Source organism: Sinocyclocheilus grahami, unplaced genomic scaffold (genome assembly GCF_001515645.1).
Source record: "Sinocyclocheilus grahami isolate Dianchi unplaced genomic scaffold, SAMN03320097.WGS_v1.1 scaffold799.1, whole genome shotgun sequence".
Taxonomy (NCBI): Eukaryota; Metazoa; Chordata; class Actinopteri; order Cypriniformes; family Cyprinidae; genus Sinocyclocheilus; species Sinocyclocheilus grahami.
This window is the reverse complement of record NW_015505978.1, coordinates 508,908-527,958: the sequence shown is the minus strand read 5'-3', so window position 1 is coordinate 527,958 and position 19,051 is coordinate 508,908. Positions and strand designations below refer to the sequence as shown.

At 37.6% G+C, this 19,051-nt stretch overlaps 2 protein-coding genes across 3 annotated transcripts; one reads left to right on the top strand and one right to left on the bottom strand.

Moving 5' to 3' along the window:
• Positions 1–116: 116 nt before the first annotated feature.
• On the bottom strand, positions 117–15,714 carry LOC107561943 (ectonucleotide pyrophosphatase/phosphodiesterase family member 5-like). 2 transcript variants are annotated; one of them, XM_016246494.1, is made up of 5 exons: positions 15,666–15,714; positions 6,233–7,095; positions 3,807–3,983; positions 2,911–3,158; positions 117–809 (listed from the first exon to the last, which is right to left on the bottom strand). In XM_016246494.1, exons 1-5 carry the CDS (start codon positions 15,674–15,676, stop codon positions 639–641), a joined length of 1,470 nt encoding a protein of 489 aa, XP_016101980.1. In that variant the 5' UTR covers positions 15,677–15,714; the 3' UTR covers positions 117–638. The 2 variants fall into 2 exon arrangements, with proteins under 2 accessions (XP_016101980.1, XP_016101979.1); XM_016246493.1 differs by lacking the exons at positions 117–809; positions 15,666–15,714 and adding an exon at positions 8,529–8,564 and having other exon boundaries at positions 2,197–3,158.
• Positions 10,135–17,686, top strand: LOC107561944 (protein FAM167A-like). Its single transcript, XM_016246495.1, has 3 exons — positions 10,135–10,198; positions 12,870–13,458; positions 15,683–17,686. Exons 2-3 carry the CDS (start codon positions 13,120–13,122, stop codon positions 15,944–15,946), a joined length of 603 nt encoding a protein of 200 aa, XP_016101981.1. The 5' UTR covers positions 10,135–10,198; positions 12,870–13,119; the 3' UTR covers positions 15,947–17,686.
• The last annotated feature ends 1,365 nt before the right edge of the window (positions 17,687–19,051 follow it).

Sequence of the window (19,051 nt, the reverse complement as noted above, 5' to 3'; positions counted from 1 at the left end):
TATTTCAATGTTTTATTTTAATAGTGTTAAATTATTATTTTAATGTTAATGTTTATGAATTGGTCCAGTTTTCTATTGTAAGTGCCTCACTGTATCCCAGATTGTTTTTTTTTTGCTGTAGTTGTTTTTTTACAGAAAAGGAGGGACATGGAAATTAATTTTTGTGATAATTATATCACAAATGCTATCAATTTGAACCTGGAACATTCATTTAAAGCAAATTCAAGATAGGTCAACTCTCTCTTATCAAATTAATGTCAGATTCAAATTGAAAGGAAAAGCATGGGGATGCTAAAATTTTTTCTTCAAATACTAGATTTTAGATGACTAGAATAAAGGTATGACTGACAGCTTCACCAGAAGAGGACACTATTGGCTTAGTCAGCTATGATTTTGATGATTGCACAACCTTTTTCCACTGTAGCATCTTTCCCCATATTGCTTTTGGTGTATTCAGCTTTGGCGTGGTACCATGGATATCGATCACTTCTGAATTCAAGCGACCATGCTGACTGCTTAAAAAGTGTTATTAGAATTATTTTAGAATGAATCGAGATCTGTGGCACTGGAGAGATAATCAGTGCTACATACTTGAGAACCTCACATGAGAAAAGTGCCAACAACCCTTGTGTTTGACCCTACAGTAAGGGTTGTGTTATTTCACTATTGGACAGATGCAGTGGCGGTAGCTGCCGCTGTGTCACCTGTTGCACAAAGATGAATAGAAACCCGATCACGAGGGCAGTGCCGAGGATGGATCCCATGGCCCAGGCGTAGGAAGGCTCTCTGGGCACGGGCGGGACCACTGGCTTTGGGGTTGACGTCTCCACTAGGACATCCTGCACGCTTGACAAAGAGCCATTGTTGGGCAAGGGCTTGAGACCAAGAATGCTGCACATGAGAGGATAGAGGTCGACGGAGCGCATGGATGCTTTGGTGTAGTCGCGGCGGAAAGCGGGTCCACGGGCGACAAACACAGGGTGCATGCTGGGAAGGCTGTTGTTATAACCATGGTTTCCCACTGCAAATCAAGCATGTAATCATTAGATAACTGCAAAGATATTTCTGATACTGATTGGTAAGCACGTCAATGACATTAAAGGAATAGTTCGGGCAAAAATTTAAATTTGCTGAAAAATTACTCACCTTCAGGCAATCCAAGATGTAGATGAGTTTGTTTCTTCATTGGAACAGATTTGGAGAAATTTTGCATTACATCACTTGCTCACCAATGGATCCTAAACTATTACTACTTGATGTCAATTTTTGGCACCCACCCCCTTTTTTATATAAATTTTGGATGGTATTACATTGTGCAAAACGCAGATAAGCTAAAACATCCCACTAGTCTAATACTTCATCTCTCTCTTTCCTGATTAGCTTACATTGATCTTAGTGCAACATGGAGGTAGTTTGACAACTACCAGCTTCTTTTCATTAACATTAATCTGCCAACTTCAACAACTGCATTTAACTATTTGACAAACAAAACTGTGATGGATGTGAGAATAACAACAAATTCAAAAAGCTACTAAGCTCTCTTAAATTTTTTGTTCAGAATCTAACATTCAGTTAAAGGAATATTCTGGGTTCAATACAAGTTCAACTCAATCAACAGCATTTGTGGCATAGTGTTAATCAACATAAAAAAATATTTTGACTTAATTATAAAAAGAAAAAAGGAGGTTGCAATGAGGCACTTACAATGGAAGAAGTAAATGAGTCCAAGCTTACCATTTTATAAATAATGTTAAAATGTGCAGCATTTGAGCTTAAAGGTGACATTAAAGAAATTGTATAATGTTACAAAAGATTTATATTTAAAATAAATGCTGTTCTTTTGAACTTTCTTTTCATCAAAGAAATGTGAAATGTGAAGCTTACCGTATTATAAAATCAATTAAACTGTTTTTTTCTTTCTTTTACTGTTACAGTTTGCATATTATTTGGGCTGTAATGCGATTTAAATCATTTTTAGTCCTTTTAGTGTTTAAGGGATTATAGCATTGCGTTGTCATGGGGAAAAAAACTAAAATTGTAAATCAATTTACACAGAAGTAATTTTTCACACTAAAATCATATTTTATGTTAACATTCATATTATTTGCTAGTTGTGTCTATACTATTGAAACAGAGAGTATTTCAATGTTTTATTTTAATAGTGTTAAATTATTATTTTAATGTTAATGTTTATGAATTGGTCCAGTTTTCTATTGTAAGTGCCTCACTGTATCCCAGATTGTTTTTTTTTTGCTGTAGTTGTTTTTTACAGAAAAGGAGGGACATGGAAATTAATTTTTGTGATAATTATATCACAAATGCTATCAATTTGAACCTGGAACATTCATTTAAAGCAAATTCAAGATAGGTCAACTCTCTCTTATCAAATTAATGTCAGATTCAAATTGAAAGGAAAAGCATGGGGATGCTAAAATTTTTTCTTCAAATACTAGATTTTAGATGACTAGAATAAAGGTATGACTGACAGCTTCACCAGAAGAGGACACTATTGGCTTAGTCAGCTATGATTTTGATGATTGCACAACCTTTTTCCACTGTAGCATCTTTCCCCATATTGCTTTTGGTGTATTCAGCTTTGGCGTGGTACCATGGATATCGATCACTTCTGAATTCAAGCGACCATGCTGACTGCTTAAAAAGTGTTATTAGAATTATTTTAGAATGAATCGAGATCTGTGGCACTGGAGAGATAATCAGTGCTACATACTTGAGAACCTCACATGAGAAAAGTGCCAACAACCCTTGTGTTTGACCCTACAGTAAGGGTTGTGTTATTTCACTATTGGACAGATGCAGTGGCGGTAGCTGCCGCTGTGTCACCTGTTGCACAAAGATGAATAGAAACCCGATCACGAGGGCAGTGCCGAGGATGGATCCCATGGCCCAGGCGTAGGAAGGCTCTCTGGGCACGGGCGGGACCACTGGCTTTGGGGTTGACGTCTCCACTAGGACATCCTGCACGCTTGACAAAGAGCCATTGTTGGGCAAGGGCTTGAGACCAAGAATGCTGCACATGAGAGGATAGAGGTCGACGGAGCGCATGGATGCTTTGGTGTAGTCGCGGCGGAAAGCGGGTCCACGGGCGACAAACACAGGGTGCATGCTGGGAAGGCTGTTGTTATAACCATGGTTTCCCACTGCAAATCAAGCATGTATTCATTAAGCAATTGCAAAGATATGCTCTGATGCTCTGATACTGATCAGGAAACACATCAATGACATTAAACAAACAGTTCACCCAAAAATTTTAATTTGCAGAAAATTTACTCACCCTCAGTCCATCCAAGATATAGATAAGTTTGTTTCTTCATCAGAACAGATTTGGAGAAATTCAGCATTACATCACTTGCTCACCAATGGATCCTTTGCAGTGGATGGGTGCCGTCAGATTGAGAGTCTTATAAAATAATCCACAACACAACTCCAGCCCATCAATTAATGCCCTGTGAAGCAAAAACCAGCGTTTTTGTAATAAACAATCCATCATTAAGCTTTTTGCTTCATAAGACATTAACTGATGGACTGGAGTTGTGTGGATTATTGTGATGTTTTTATCAGCTGTTTGGACTGTCATTCTGACGGCACCCATTCGCTGCAGAGGATCCATCGGTGAGCAATTGATGTAATGCTACATTCCTCCAAATCTGTTACAATGAAGAAATAAACTCTTGGATGACCTGAGGGTGAGTACATTTTCAGCAAATTTTCAATTATGGGTGAACTATTCCTTTAATAGGTTATCATAATATGTTCTGCTTAAATTATGAGTAAATATTAATACGCACACATAAAAGATCCGTTTCTGTTCTGCATGACCGTCCAGCCCTCTTTGACTTCAATGATCAGAGGCATGATCCTGACATTGTGTCTGTAGTGGTAATGATCTGGGATCTCCTCCTTTTTATAAACAACCATGTTAGGGTTGGCATTCTTCAACAAATTGTAGACCTCTTCAAGTTTACCTGGGTTAAGAAGAGAATAACACTCAAAAACTATAAAGCATGTGACACCAATTAAAACATATAACATTAGTAACTGGGTGTTTCTTAAACTATAGGCATATTTTGCCATTTAAAAAGGCATATTTTGTTGTATTGTATTATGTGATGATAAAAACAGTAAATATAAAATACTTTCTATACATTTTTGAAATAAAATGACCAACTCATTTATCTTGCATTTCGTAGCTAGGTTTTATGCATCCTAAATTTATAATAATATTTTTTACACTTTTTGCATAAAGTTAAAACTTGATTGGAAATGATGCACAATAAAAATAGTTTGCTCACAAATTACATGATTTATTTACTGAAATTATTTATGTTTTTCACTCTTTATTTAGACCTAAAGACCCCTTTAACAGAAAATATTTATCTGAAGTAATATTTCAATAATTTAACAGCACATTTGCATGTTTATGGTTCTCTAATGTTGGGTAACGATCATATAACATGTAGTTAAATTTACATTTTTAAGATTGAATTAATATTTAGATTTGATCAACTCACAAACCCCTTGAAGTTCCCTCATGAACCCCAGTTTAGAAAAACCTGGTTTCATGAGTTCTCATAATTGGATTGAGCAAATAGTAAGCATCTCTGCAAACATGCTGGCTTTTTGCGGGCACATGAGCTAGGGCCAGCCCACACCAAACCTAAACAGGCCCAGTGCGGGCTTGCCCAGGTGAGGCCCACAGCTTTGGGCTCACAGCAGGCTCTCTATGAGCAGGCCACACTAGTGGACTGTCCACATTTATCCTATGATGGGCCCAGTGTGGGCCAGCCCGTTCGGGCCCAGAGCAACTTTTGTATACTTTGGGCCCATGCAGGTTTTGTGTAGGCAGCCCTGTAATGCAACTAGGAGAATACAAACAACATTGACTGGCCATTCTTTAGCCACTCAATTGAAGTGGAATGGCTCAAATCAAGAGACCATGCATGTATGGCCTATGTTTGGATTGATGCTAAAAGTTTAAGACAGTGTATTTGTATGCATTTTAGAAGGACTCTTTATTGGTGAGGTTACCACATCATGGTCTAGTTTGACGTGGGACCATAGTCTGGACTATTTTTGACTGTTCCTGGTTAGGAAGAGTCTGGTGTTTGAGAGCTGTGGCGTGTTTTCATTACAAGAGGTTGGATTATTAATTTGCTATCAGTCAACTTCAGCTATGGACAGTGTTTGGACATTGATGTACTTTCACATGACGAAATCCTACAGTCTTACATTGCTTTGTTTTGTTGTACTTTTGTGTATTTGCATTCTTGGCTATATGTAGCTGTATTAACCTGAACTGAATGTTTTCTATTTTGTATTTAATAAATTGATTTGAAATCCCTTTGACTACTGTACATTTTTGACAATACAGACATTAGTTATGTGGTGACTGCATCCATTTCAGATGTATAATAACAGTTTTTCTCAAAAACTTAAGTTATAGTAGCTGGAAAGTATTTAAAGTGAAACCTATGTATTTTTGTAGATTAATAGCACGGGCCCTGTGTGGGAATATAGAGGGCTTCCTGAGGGCAAAGTGAGGGCTGCCTGTGAAGGGCCAGTGCTAAGGGGCCAACGTTTTGCCAATGAGCACATTCTCAGGGGCCCTGCGCTGGCAGCCCGCTGGGGGCCCTAAGGCTAGCCCTAAGTGGGCCCGTAAAGGGCCAGTGCAGGCAGGGATATTTGGTGTGCTGTCCTGAGGGAGGGCTCTGAGCTCAGAATATAGCCCAAACCCAGAGAACTCCCTAAACCCTAATCTGGGATGAGAATAGTTAAGAGTGGAGGAGGGATGCCGGAAAACTGTTGTGGGACAGAGGTAAATTGGCTGTATATATACGTATTGTGCTAGTTGTCTAGATTAACTAGACAAGCTCCACCTGTGCCAAATTGGTTGATTATCTGATCGTGCTCCTCCCGAACCTTGTTAATAAAACATCATTTAGATTTTCATAGTTTTAATGATTCATATTTAATGATGGATTTTTATAGTTGAAGTCACAGGTTTGGAAAAGAGAAAAACAATAAAAATCGATACCAAATAAAAAAGGCCTTTGAAAAGTAACAAAAATACAAGATGAAGGCATGGTAAAACTTTCCAATACAGTATTAATGTGATATTTATTTAATTTAAAGAAAAAGAAGGAAGTGGAAGAAACACCCAATTACATGACTAGTGTAATGAGCAATAAAAAAAATGCTTTATATTCATTCTTACCTTCTTTTGGCAAAATACCAACTACAGGGCTCTTGTCTATCCATGTGTAAAGATCACGTCTGACGTAGGTGTCCAGCTCAATAATCTTATCATGTGATAACTGTGTCATTCCATGATCACTCGTAACGATGAGATTGACTTTGTCATAAAGGCCAGCGGTTTTGAGCTTTTCCCTGAGGAATCCCAACTTCTCATCGATGTCTGCTATGACTACATCCATTAGAGGGCTCTCCGGCCCCAAGTTATGCCCACTCTCATCTGGCTCCTCCCAATACAAGACACCAAAATTGATGGCCTCTGGCCCTGAGAACCAGTCAATGAGTTGGTCGACTCGGGTCTCAAATGGCATTGACGCATTATAACTCAAGTAATGTGTTGGGAACGTTCCACCAATCGCTACGTCTGATCCAGGCCACATGGCAGCTCCGCTCTTCCGCCCAGCCTTTTGATTGGTGACCCACAACGGCACAGCTTCCTCCCACCACCATGCATCATACACTTCAGGTCCCTCCATAGAAAAGGAGCGGTTGTGAATGGGGTCATACATTTCGTTAGCAACAATGCCGTGGGTTTCGGCATGTAATCCTGTCACTAAGGTGTAGTGGTTCGGGTAGGTCTTGGTGATGTAGGTGTTTTCCACTTGTTCCACCTGCACACCCTCATCCATCAGGGCACGGAAATTGGGTGTGGGTACTCGATTCACATAGTCCCAGCGGAAGCCATCAAAGGACACCAGTAGCAGCTGGCTTTGCTCGTCCTGCTGTGAGCTTGATGTCTGAAGCAATACTAATAAGCAACTCAGGAAGCAGCTCTTAATCACTAAGAGGTCTGGCATGATGTAAGATTTTCTACTAAAGGGAGACCTATAAAAAGCATATTCATTGTAGGCATGAATGGGGAAGGAACGTTTCGACCATTGACCACATTTACATGCACATCATTTTGTGATTAATATCAACAGTGTGGGTAAAACTTTATTAGTGGAATTCTAGTGTACATACAATAAGCAAATTGCAAATAAATTAAAATATGCACATTCATTTCTAATTTAATATAAACACACTCACATAAAAGTGTATTCCTGTTACGCAGAGTTTGTAATATGTTTTTAAAGTCATTCAAAACTAGTTTCTCCATATATATATATAGAGAGAGAAAGAGAGAGAGAGATTTCTAGAAACCAAAATATTGGCTTAATCTGATTATGGCAATTAAGTTAATGTGTTAACAGTTTCTGATTAATATTTTAACATTTTAATTAATATATTAAAAAACAATTAATGATTTATCTCAGGGGGAATGCAGCTTGAAAAGATCGACATGGAAATTTTAAAAGACGGCCACTATATATATATATATTAAAAAAATGAATTAAAAAAAAATGAAAAAGGTAAATATGAAAAATATTGTCGATTTATATTATTACATTTTCACTTTTTATTATATTTTATTTTCACTTTATTATTTTATTTTTTCACTTTACTATATTTTATTGTAAACCACAGTTTTACAAAAAAATGACAATGATTTCACACAGGAGAATGCAGCTCGGCAAAAGATTTGACTCAGAGTAAAATAAAATAAAAAGATAAACGTGGGGGAAAAACACATATTACACAACAATGACTCACCTAAAAAAAAAAACTGCAACAATTACTTTTATTATAATTTGTTTTAAATCCGCTTGTATCTGTCTTTAAAAGAATGCAATCGGTCGCATTGTTCTGAATGGCACTGCATGTATGTACGGTTATGCATGTCATATTCGGTCATGGCAGTACAGCCTACTTTCAGCGCGCCTGCTCAGTTAACAGGTGCATTTTTCTTATACATAATGCAACAACTAACCGGATACATTTCGAACTATAAATGCTTTAAACGGGTGTCAAATGTATCAAAATCCTTCAATTGTACAGTGCGTCAGTAAAAATGGAAGATGATGACATCATACACAATGCAGCGCATTTCTGTCACCCGTCCCGCCGCTCGCGCTTCACTGGTGTCCCTCTTTTTAAAAACATCTACAAAACAATCCCTGTTGGCTCTAAAATAATATTCTATAACGCTATCCTCAACTAACCAGTGTGCTTCTCCGCTCAACGGCAGCTGTTGTAAACGAAAGGAAACCCGTTTATCTCAAGTTAGCGCGCTGCATGGTCTATGACAACGCTTTATGTCATTACAATACATTATCAAAACGTCTCCGATATCAAGCACCTTCACAGTGAAAACAGATGCATCTGCGATTAAACGAATCGAACCCGTGTGTATGCATGCAAGTAAACGTTCAGCTTACCTCTGTGGACGATATTGGGCTCTGCAAAAAATAAACAGGAAGTCCCGCCTATTTCTCTCTCACCAATGAATCTCATTATCAGCGCTAAACGCTAACAACAACACTATTCATTTGATTTTTATTTAATAGTTTGTTAGTGTGTAATAATATTTGTTAGGCTAATGGCTACTGAAGTCTAAATGATAGTCGTAAATGCAAATCATCTACTGTCATTCTAAATAATTACATTTTGTTGTGTACAATATAATTTGAATCCCTGATGGCACATGTACAACACTGAGATGTCTATTTGACGTCTGCATTTACATCTGCAAGACTTTTTAGAGGGTTTGCTCACGCAATAGCCTACGTCTGTAGGACGTTTCCTATCAGATGTCAAACAGACGTTTAGAAGATGCCTTTAAGTTGTTTATGATTCAGAATGTATATAAAACTGACATTATTCTGCTGTTCCATCAGCGCCACCTGCTGTCAGAGAGTGGATTTACAGAGAGTTACATTTACTGTATATTCAGCCTGCCAGTAGTTTTTGTCTGGACAAAAAAACGGAGCAAATTTGCATGCCCTGCTGTAAATTTTGACCAGCTGATCAAAAACAAGCTGTGTGTATTGTACACATTTAAACAATTCGGATAAAGTATCTAGAACTATTTATGGAACAGATAAAATACATATAATCATTTATTAATCAATGATCATTTTGACAACCCTTTTCTTTACTTAAAGGCTGAAATGTGAGGTTTATTTTTTATTCAACTTTTCCAAAGCTTTATTTGAACATTTCATACATGTTATTAGATAAACTGTTGTCATCATGTTGCTATTTAAAATCCAGACATCATTGGCAATGTTATTGTATTAGGGTTTATGCACATAAAAAGTAATTGTATTTGTTGTTTGTTGATTTTAAGTATAACATTTGGTGAAAGGATTTATGTGTCAGTGCTTTTTGAAAATTTCCAGCACATTTGCGCAATACCGTAATAATACTGATAACCGTGATCATTTTGGTCACTATAATCGTGATAAGAAATTTTCATACCGTTTATGAAAAAATAATATGACTAATGCAAGTTTCATTATGAACATTCTCCACCAGAGGTCACACAAACATAACATAATACATGGTCATCAATAGGCAGTTTAAATATTAACCATTTATGCATTTCTAGAGTCTTGAATAATAAGTATTTGGAAATAGACCTGATGATATCATGACAAAATGTGGTCTTTTACTTTTCTGGACCTTCTACTTTTTAAATAAAATGAAATGCACATTACATGCATTTTCTGAATGTCTATCTGAAGTTCTATAAATAACTATTTAGAATGTGGAAGTAGATATAAGATAGGCCTTGTAAAATGTTTGAAGTAGCCTATTATGATAATTAATATTTCTTATGTACGGTAATTGTTTAACATGCAAGAGTACAAGTGTTTTGGAGGAGTGCTAGTTGGCCTCTCCTCGCTGTGAAAGATGCTGTACTCCAGGCTTTGTGCAGATTCTTTACCATCTCCAGGACAACCACAACCTGACGCAACTTACGCCCCTCCTCCATTCAAGCCTCTCATCTCATTCAAGAACCAAGTGTGGAGTAAAAGCAGTGTTATTGTGCTCTCCACTAGAGCAGGACGCGAGGGGTGCAAGTGCCTGACAAACTACTATGAAGGTAAGAATAATCTTTTCCTTAATACTATCTGCATAAAGAGAGTGTCCAGACTCTCTAATGCCCATATAAACTAGATCAAATATTCAAATATTCTTTAAGAGTCACTACTGAACTGGCTAATGCCTGTCCCACAGGGTGCGGTAAGTTTTAGATGACTTTCAACAGCCTAAATCACTTTTCTACGCAGGATGTATCTGCTTCATGATGTTTTATTCTAATCAGTTGCATCCACCGACCATGAATAGGTTGATTGAGATGGTGCATTTTAAAGTAAAAACTTTTATGAAGTTATTGTCTTTTTAAAAAAAAAAAGAAAAGTAAAAAATGAATGTTTCTGAATTGTCTAGACATGCGTTATTCAACACCCGAATAGGTTTTCATTTAGTCTGTATTTAGTTGGGCTCAGTTAATCATTGCTATGTGACATGTAATAAATAAACTATTTGGTAATAATCAAAGAAATGTTGTTACATGTTGTTACACAACTAATAGCTGAATGGAAAGTTGTTAGTCATCACAGCATTATTCCAATAATACTGGTCATGAATTGAGATTCTGGCCAGAATAGTTCATTTTCACTCCAAATAGCACAATCATTTTATGCTAAGAAACCAAGATTTGCACTCCAGATATACGACAGTAAGGTTCACCGCATCTAATTAGACATGGATGAATGCAGTCATGCCTAGTGTTCCAAACTGTCTGTTTGGCCCAAAGAACATTTAATATGTCTGGAAAAAGGAGAATCCCCCCCCCCCCCTTGAGATCTGCATTCTAGAACATAATACTTTAGACTGTGGAAAGATACAGCACTCAAAACCAATATTATTCATGAAAAGAGAAATTTTCCAGGTTATTATATTAAGTACAATTTAATAAGTACATAGTGTGCACATGCAGAACAGGACTGAAAAATAAAGTGCTACCGCATTATATTATATTTTATTGTTTTATTTATATTTTATTATATCAAGTAAGTGCAAAAGCAAAACCTGCAAAGCTTGTTTAGTCTCTTGATAAATATCATGCTACAGGCATTTATATATACTGTATATTCATGCTGAAATTTGTTTCTTACATTCCATACAGTATTTTCATTCTCTTTGTGAAGCCCTTATTTCACCACGAATTATCATCAGTTGCCTCATATTTTAAAGTCTAGGTATTTAGTCCCTATAAGAAGCACATTTTGTCAGACTAAAGTGAGAGTGGTCTAGGGTGAATGGATCCCCCTGTGAGATGAGTCACATTACTGCTGCCACACACAGAGCTGGAAAAGTGCGGGAGGTGGAGCAAAGGGCTCAATGAGCCGAGACTTTAGGAGTGTGATTAGTCCCGCAGCCATGTGGAGGTTAATGTGAGGCCAATTAACAACTAGCACACGCCTCTTATGGGAAGAACACATTCCTAGAGCAGCTGGGATGATGAAATACGTCAAGGCATTGTGCCAAACGTTATATCACACATACATTAGACAGACAGCTTTGTGGGAAAGCATGAAAAATGTGGGTGGTCCTGAGATCAATTCCGTTATAAGCACAATGCTGATGCTTTGGCGTGAAACAGAACTTCATGTGATTGTCTTCTCAGCAGTAGTTTTGCTTGTCTGTATTAGAGTAATGAGAGGCTGTAATTGAGCAGCATTATATTCTTTGGTGATTGTCACAGGTCTGGCTGCTGTAGTGAGGAGTGACATTTAGTTCTTTAGAGCAGACAGTCTTCAGTGCTGCTGACTCATAGGCTGGGTTTAGTTGCTATGGCAACCACCAGCTTTCTAAGATCCACACTGTGATATGAGGCATGGATGGAAATCGTCGATGTGATCAGTAAACTTTCCATTTTAACCATGATTTACTCCAGAAGAATAGCTTCTGGTTTTGCAAATTAAAACCAAATAATCTTTTCAAATACATAATTTATTTTTCTTCTTTCTTTTATATACTTTTTCACTTACACTAAAAAAGTAGTCGTGATATAATTTATTAATAGGTATTGGCATCTACAACTAAAAAAAAAAATAGTGTAGCAAATAATATTTCACTCAGAAATTGCTAGTAAATTTCACAAACAACTACAAGGAAAGAGCAAGTAACCCACTGTGTTAAGCATGACGTTCTGAAGCAGAAAAAAACATATTTTCTTGTAAAACACTCCAATAATCTTTTACTTACAATTTCGAAAAACCATTTTGTATTTAATTTTATTTAAATAATCATATATTCAATATACATTATTCAAATTCCCTAGAATCAGCATGGATATGTTAATTGTGAAAACATATAAACTGAATCACTTAAAAAGTATGATCGATTAGTTGAATATGATCAAAAAGTCATTTTGATCATACTCAAATTAGTTGAGTTAAAATGGATTAAAATGGATAAATCTTAAAGGGGTCATATGATGCTTTTTTAAAGATCATTATTTTGTGTATTTGGTGTAACAGAATATGTTGACATGCTTTAATGTTCAAAAAACACATTATTTTTTAAATACTGTACATTATTGTAGGTCCTCTATGCCCTGCATCTCTCAAACACGTAGGTTTCTACAAAGTCCCTCCTTCTGACAAGCAGTCTGCTCTGATTGGCCAGCTGACCCAGTGCATTGTGATTGGCCGGGCCTAAAACTTTAAATGATAAAAAGGTAACCAAGTTTGTTTCTATTGAAGGAAAGGATCAAGAAGCAAGATGTGTTAGGACGGCTACGCTACGGAGATGATACTGCTGGAAGAATGGAAGCTCAGTATCTGCATTGCTGATTTAATTTATAGTCCCACAGACACAACATCCTGGTTACTGCAAGCAAATCCAAAAGTTTTCTGTATCATTATTGATCAAACAAGGCAATGACATCACCTGACCACTTAAATTGATTTTCACTGTTTATTTTCTCGACACTAACCACTTCCTCATAAGGCCATGGATGCCAGCTCAATACCTCAGATTAATATAGAGGACTATGATGGCCTTGAGGTTGCCCCAGATGATCATTTGAGAAACTTGAAAGCATTGACTGAGAAGCTCAGACTTGAGACCAGAAGGCCGTCCTATCTTGAGTGGAAGGAACGAGTGGAAGCTCAAAGCTCCAAAGGTTTAGTCGTGTCAGAGGTCTCATCAGAGCTGGAGAAAAGTGTTGGACTGAAGCCCAACGTCACACCTCAGAATCAACAAGTGACTGCAGGGAATGCCCTGATTTCCAGAAGCCTTGGAGGGTTTGATAATATTGACGAAGCTCTTGTTTGGCTTAGAAAAGAACTGGTAAGTCAAAATGTTTCAACATCTCCATCTGTTGACTGAAGTTGAATGGCATTATTTCTGAATTGAAATTGCATACAGTTCATTTTATTATTTTTTGAGAACTATAAAGCCAAAAATATCAGGGTAATAAAATGTAATATTTAAAAGGATGAAATTCTTGACAGAAAAGCTCATTACATAGACTGGCATAATCTTTTTTATTTATTACATTTTTTATTATTATTTCTTAAAATAATAAGCCCTTTCCATAATAAGTAATTTCCTTTTATATGCCAAATATTCATATGGTGTCCATCACTTGTTTGTAAGTGTCCTTGGGTTCTTAAAATGCGCTATATAAATAAAAAAAGTGTTATTATTATTATTATTAACCAGCATGAAACCCCCCCCACAAAAAAGGGGAAAAATATAAGGATAAAAAATATCATGTGGATATCATGTGGTGTGACTCCCAAAAAAGTTATAATTAATATCATATAAAAAATGTCATTAATAATTTATGATATTTGTATAAATATAAAATACCTTGAAAATAGATTTGGAAAACTTTTGAATTGTTTTCAAAAATGATTATGAACACTCATTCATGTGTATTTGTTTTCTTACATTTTTTTAATCGACACAATTAATTTTAAACTGTATTTTTACAGTATTTTGAATGAGAAAGACACTCGTATTTGTCATTATAATCTTCTCACAAATTAGATTTTTCAAAATACTTGCTGCTATTTTGCAGTCATCTTTCTATAAGATAAGAAAATGAACAGCATACCTATTAGTTAGCTAATTTGACTGAAACAATGGAGTGAATGCGCAGGGCTTTATTACCACATCACTGCACAAGATTGCCATTCATGTTAAATTGAGTGTAAAAGATGGCAAGCAGATGAGCATGAGAGGCGCTCACTCTCTGTTCCTCTAAGTATAATCACTTCTCTTCCACTCAGCCATGTGGTTCAAGACATACTTTTATGCACAGGCCATTACAGCCAAGGCATGCAATGAGGCTCCTTTCGCCACATCAGAGGCCTTTCTTTCACTGCCTTTGCTTTGTGTCCATAAACATTTACACAAAGAAAATTGGACACAATAACAAAAACAGTGCAAATTGCGGTACAAGAGGATTTCTGAAGATCCATATCACCTCCCCTAATTTTGAGCCCCTTATTATGTGAAAAGGACAAAAGCATGTTTGCTAACAAAGACGGATCTAAATGCCCATGTTTATTTAAATGGTTAATCCAAATGGTCAAAAATTAAATAAAATTAATCAAAAGTGACAGTAAAGACATTTATAATGTTACAAAAGATTTATATTACAAAATAAATGTTCTTTGAATTGTATTTCCATCAAAGAAACTTGGAAAAAATGCCTCACAGTTTTGATAATAATAACAAAGGTTTTATGACCACAAAATCATCATATTAGAATGATTTCTGAAGGATCATGTGACACTAAAGACTGAAATGAAGCTGTCATCACAGTGTAGAAACAATTTTCACTCCAAAATTGCTGGTAATTTTCACAATTAATTATAAAGAAATTGCAAGTAACATTGAATTAAATGTGACATTTTTAAGTAGAATAACTAAAATAGTATTTTATTGTAAAAAGTACTCGAATGTTCTCAAAACAGTAGTTTAAAAATACATTTTTTATTTAAAATACTAACATGAGAATAATTTCCTTTTGAAATGAAAATGGCAGATCAAAATGAAAAACAGATCCACTCAGCTTTTTCTATGGTTTTGTCTCAAACTTTTAAAGTGAGTATTTCTCAAGTAATGACAACATGTAGAAATGAAAAACTGTTACCATTGATGTATTCTGCTTATAGTTAAAGTCATAAATGCTGGCTGTCAATAGTGTTGGTAGAGAGCATAAAGTCTGATTTTAACTTACAAACCATGAACAACTACATACAAAAGCACAGTTAATACAAAATGACATAAAGTAACTTTAAAGATCAACTAACAACATCACCAATGCAAACAATGCATTAAAAAGTAAAACAGTTAACAGTAAAGCAACTCTGCAGGAAAGTGGACCTTAAAGGCCAGAGTTGAGAATCCCCTATCTAAACCTTTGACTGTGTAAAATAAGGAAATACTGTCTCATAATGTCTCAGTAAGTGCTTCATAATATTCACTATGAAATTTGAGGAGGCACAAAGTCATATAATGAAGCCTTAATGAGTTTCTCCTACCTGTTATTCATTGGCAGATGGAGATGCGCATCCAGGACCAGCAGTTGGCCCGCCAACTTATGCGACTACGCGGGGACATCAACAAACTCAAAGTGGAGCAGACGTGTCACCTGCATCGCCGAATGCTCAACGACGCCACCGTTGGTCTGGAGGAGCGTGATGAGCTGTCGGATCTTTTGTGTGATGGACCCGTCACTCCAGGGTTTGGCCTCTCTTCACCACTGCGCCTCATTGGTGTCACCAAGATGAACATTAACTCCAGACGCTTTTCCCTTTGCTAGCCAACTGCAAAAGAAAAGAATCAAGGGAGTCATAATTGACTACCCTGGTAGTCAGTGTTGAAGCGAATAATTTTAGACAACTGTTTAGGAACCCATAAGAACTGTTGTCACAGAACATCCTGTGCCTCTTGTTCTATGCACTTGTGCCAGTGAAACCTTTTCAGTTAATCAAATGAACAATAGATAGTGACTTCTAAAAAATGTCTGATCCACTAGCCATGGCTCAATCCCTTAGATACAGACCTTGTTGTGGTTATGAGATATCAACTGATGTCACTTACCACACACATGCTCTGTTACAAAACCTTGTAAACTATCAAATACGCACCCTTTGATGCGAAGACACGACCCTCAGTCTAAAAATGATTAATTTTTAAGGAGTGGGTCCTTTAAGGCTTGTCAGTAATCAGCCACTGTTATGATTGGCTAACGTCATTGCATATGAAACAGTATCAGTATCACACCCTCAATACTACATGTGAATAAGTGTTTTGAAAGGCCCAGTACTGCTTCATCTTTCAACAAAAATTTCTCCTTCATCATCTCATGTTTGAAATCCACCTATGCTAAGGGCATCCGTGCCTGACCTCTGCAAAAGTATCCAATTGCACCAAGTTTGACTTGACAGACAGGAGCACGTGCCCAGTGGCAGGTAAAGGAACCACCTCTTAACGAGCACATAAAGCCTCTGCACACACTACTTTTACTCAATTGACATTCACTTCTCACGACCTCTGGAAATTTACTCACAGCTCATTGGTTGACTTCTTTGTCTACTTCTTTGACGTATTTGTCATTTTTACTAGGTCAGCTGTTTTATTCTGCAAGCCGCACACACTCACACTTGTTACTAGGCTGTCCGTCTCTTACCTCGCCTTTTCCTCACTCCATCTACTGTCCGCTACTCATGGCTCTTTCAAAATCGAATCCAGCTTCCCCCGTGGACAACCAGTCGCGAGCCTGCCTGGCTACGTGAGGCACCCTCATTGGCGCTTGGGATCTTCTTTCCTTTGCATTGTTTGCATGGGTCTTAAACACTCTCAAGAAGCCAGCGATCGGAGAGCTGTAGCCATTGCTTATAAGAAGCTCCTGCGTCGGAGGCTCAAGGTAGCCGCTACTCAGAGAGTCAACTTGGGATTGTCTGACTCGGATGGGGCCTCCTGCCAACAACTGGAGAAAGGGTCGCCATCACCCGATCTCTGGAAGGAAATAGTCACAGTGAATGTCCAAGCGTGCGGGCGCTCTGTGGCTCTCTCGGTGGTCAGAGAGCACATACTGTGTTAATCTTTTGCTTGAGTGCCGGTCGAGCCTGGCCAGGCTCTCTTCGGTCCTGTCGTCGCGCTAATGCAGCAGCGCTGAGACGATAAGAAAAAGGAGGACGAGGCTTTCAAACTTTGTCTTCCTAGGAAACCCGCCTCATGCCAGACACTCTCTGAGCGGCCTCCTAACCTCCCTGCTACGGGACACCATCCCCATAATGCAGGCAGGGCTCATAGACCCTGCAGTAAGCCACCGGTGCAGCAGAGTGAGCCCCCACCTGCTAAACCCTGGGGGAAAATGTCCTTTGCTACTGCCGCAGAGGTTATCTGTCAGCTACATTTGTCAGATACTACAGGCTTGATGTTACCCACACCCAGGTAGCTCATTCAGTTTTAGGTGTGGGTTCTTTGCAGCCTTGTGCCCTTAGACCCTCTACACCTTTTAAGCCTGAGTTGTCCAGCTCGGCTTATTCATGTCATTAAGCAGGTCATCTGTACCCTCCTTTGACACCAAATTATATATATTTATATATATATATATATATATATATATATATATATATATATATATATATATATATATATATATATATGTCAATATATCTATAATATATGCCGTCAGCATGAGGTGTGTTATTAGGTTTGGTATGCATGTTACCGCATGTCATTTCTTTTATGGCTGGTATTGCATTCTCACTTTGTGTGGGTTCTGATACTTGGGGATGTGTCAAACACCACCTTTCCAAGTGACCGTTCTCTGACTTACAGGGCCTCACTGTGAGAGTATTGGGTAACCGGGGAGCTGTCTATATCTCCCATAGGTGGATCTCGAACACAAGATGATGAAAGAGAACAATAATTTACTGTTTGTAACCCCGGTTCTCTGAAACATCGAGTGGAGACATCCACCAAGTCTGCCCCGCTTGCTGCACGAGAAGCGAGAAGCTCACTGAGGAAAGGTAGCATGTGCAGGGGTTTTATGTGTTCGGTTAAGGGGCGGTCCCTTACCTGCCATTGGGCAAGTCAGACTTGGTGCAATTGGATGCTTCTGCAGGTGTCAGGTACAGATGCCCTTCCCATAGGTGGATCTCTCCACTCGATGTTTCAGAGAACCGGGGTTACGAACAGTAACCTATTGTTTTTTTGCAAACTCTCCATTACATTGTGCCTCGTTTACAAAACAAAATGCTCTGAACAAATGTATAATCCTCCGATACGATCCAGGATGTCATTCAAAATAGACCATTCGCTTGTTTCTGATGCTGGGATCCTTCTGATGTCTGTTAAAAGACGCGAACAAGCTGTTTAAACCAAAACCAAACGTTCTTTCACTCTTGTCCTATAGAAATTGTCAGAAAGTGAACACGCATCTGTATACTGTATCCAGCGTAGACGAGACAGCGGCAGTTATTAAAATTGGGTTCTATTTACATTTGACCAGTGTAGGCAAGTACAGCCGTTTAAAGCGATTGAACGCTAGTGGGCGGGGCCTATGGTGAGATGATGATTATTTGTCAATGTCTTGCTATGGAGGTGGTGTTTATGCAAATGCACTTGTGACGTCACATGCCACCTCAGATCCAAATGAGCTGTTTTTGGAGCTTGATTAAATAAATGCTTTGTTTATAATGAGGAGGACGTTTTAAGCTATGAAACTTGCAGAATGTTTTAATGGTACAAATATCTCAATATCAAGGCAAAATATCAAGGCAAATTTTATTTCTCATGTCATGACCCCTTTAAAAATTTTGTTTATTAATTAACTTACATATCATTGAATACTGAAAAGTATTGATTAATGTAATTTAAATGAATTATATTTGTGTATTTTATGCTTAGTAGTGCA

What these genes read in the sequence shown, in the direction of transcription:
- LOC107561943 (XM_016246494.1), bottom strand. An exon ending in TGGTATTTTGCCAAAAGAAG is followed by an intron (nt 3,984 to 6,232) that starts GTAAGAATGAAT and finishes TTCTTAACCCAG; the next exon opens with GTAAACTTGAAGAGGTCTAC. An exon ending in TGCCCAGAGAGCCTTCCTAC is followed by an intron (nt 810 to 2,910) that starts GCCTGGGCCATG and finishes TCAACCCCAAAG; the next exon opens with CCAGTGGTCCCGCCCGTGCC.
- LOC107561944 (XM_016246495.1), top strand. Translation starts at nt 13,120, where the DNA reads ATGGATGCCAGCTCAATACCTCAGATTAATATAGAGGACTATGATGGC. An exon ending in TTTGGCTTAGAAAAGAACTG is followed by an intron (nt 13,459 to 15,682) that starts GTAAGTCAAAAT and finishes ATTCATTGGCAG; the next exon opens with ATGGAGATGCGCATCCAGGA.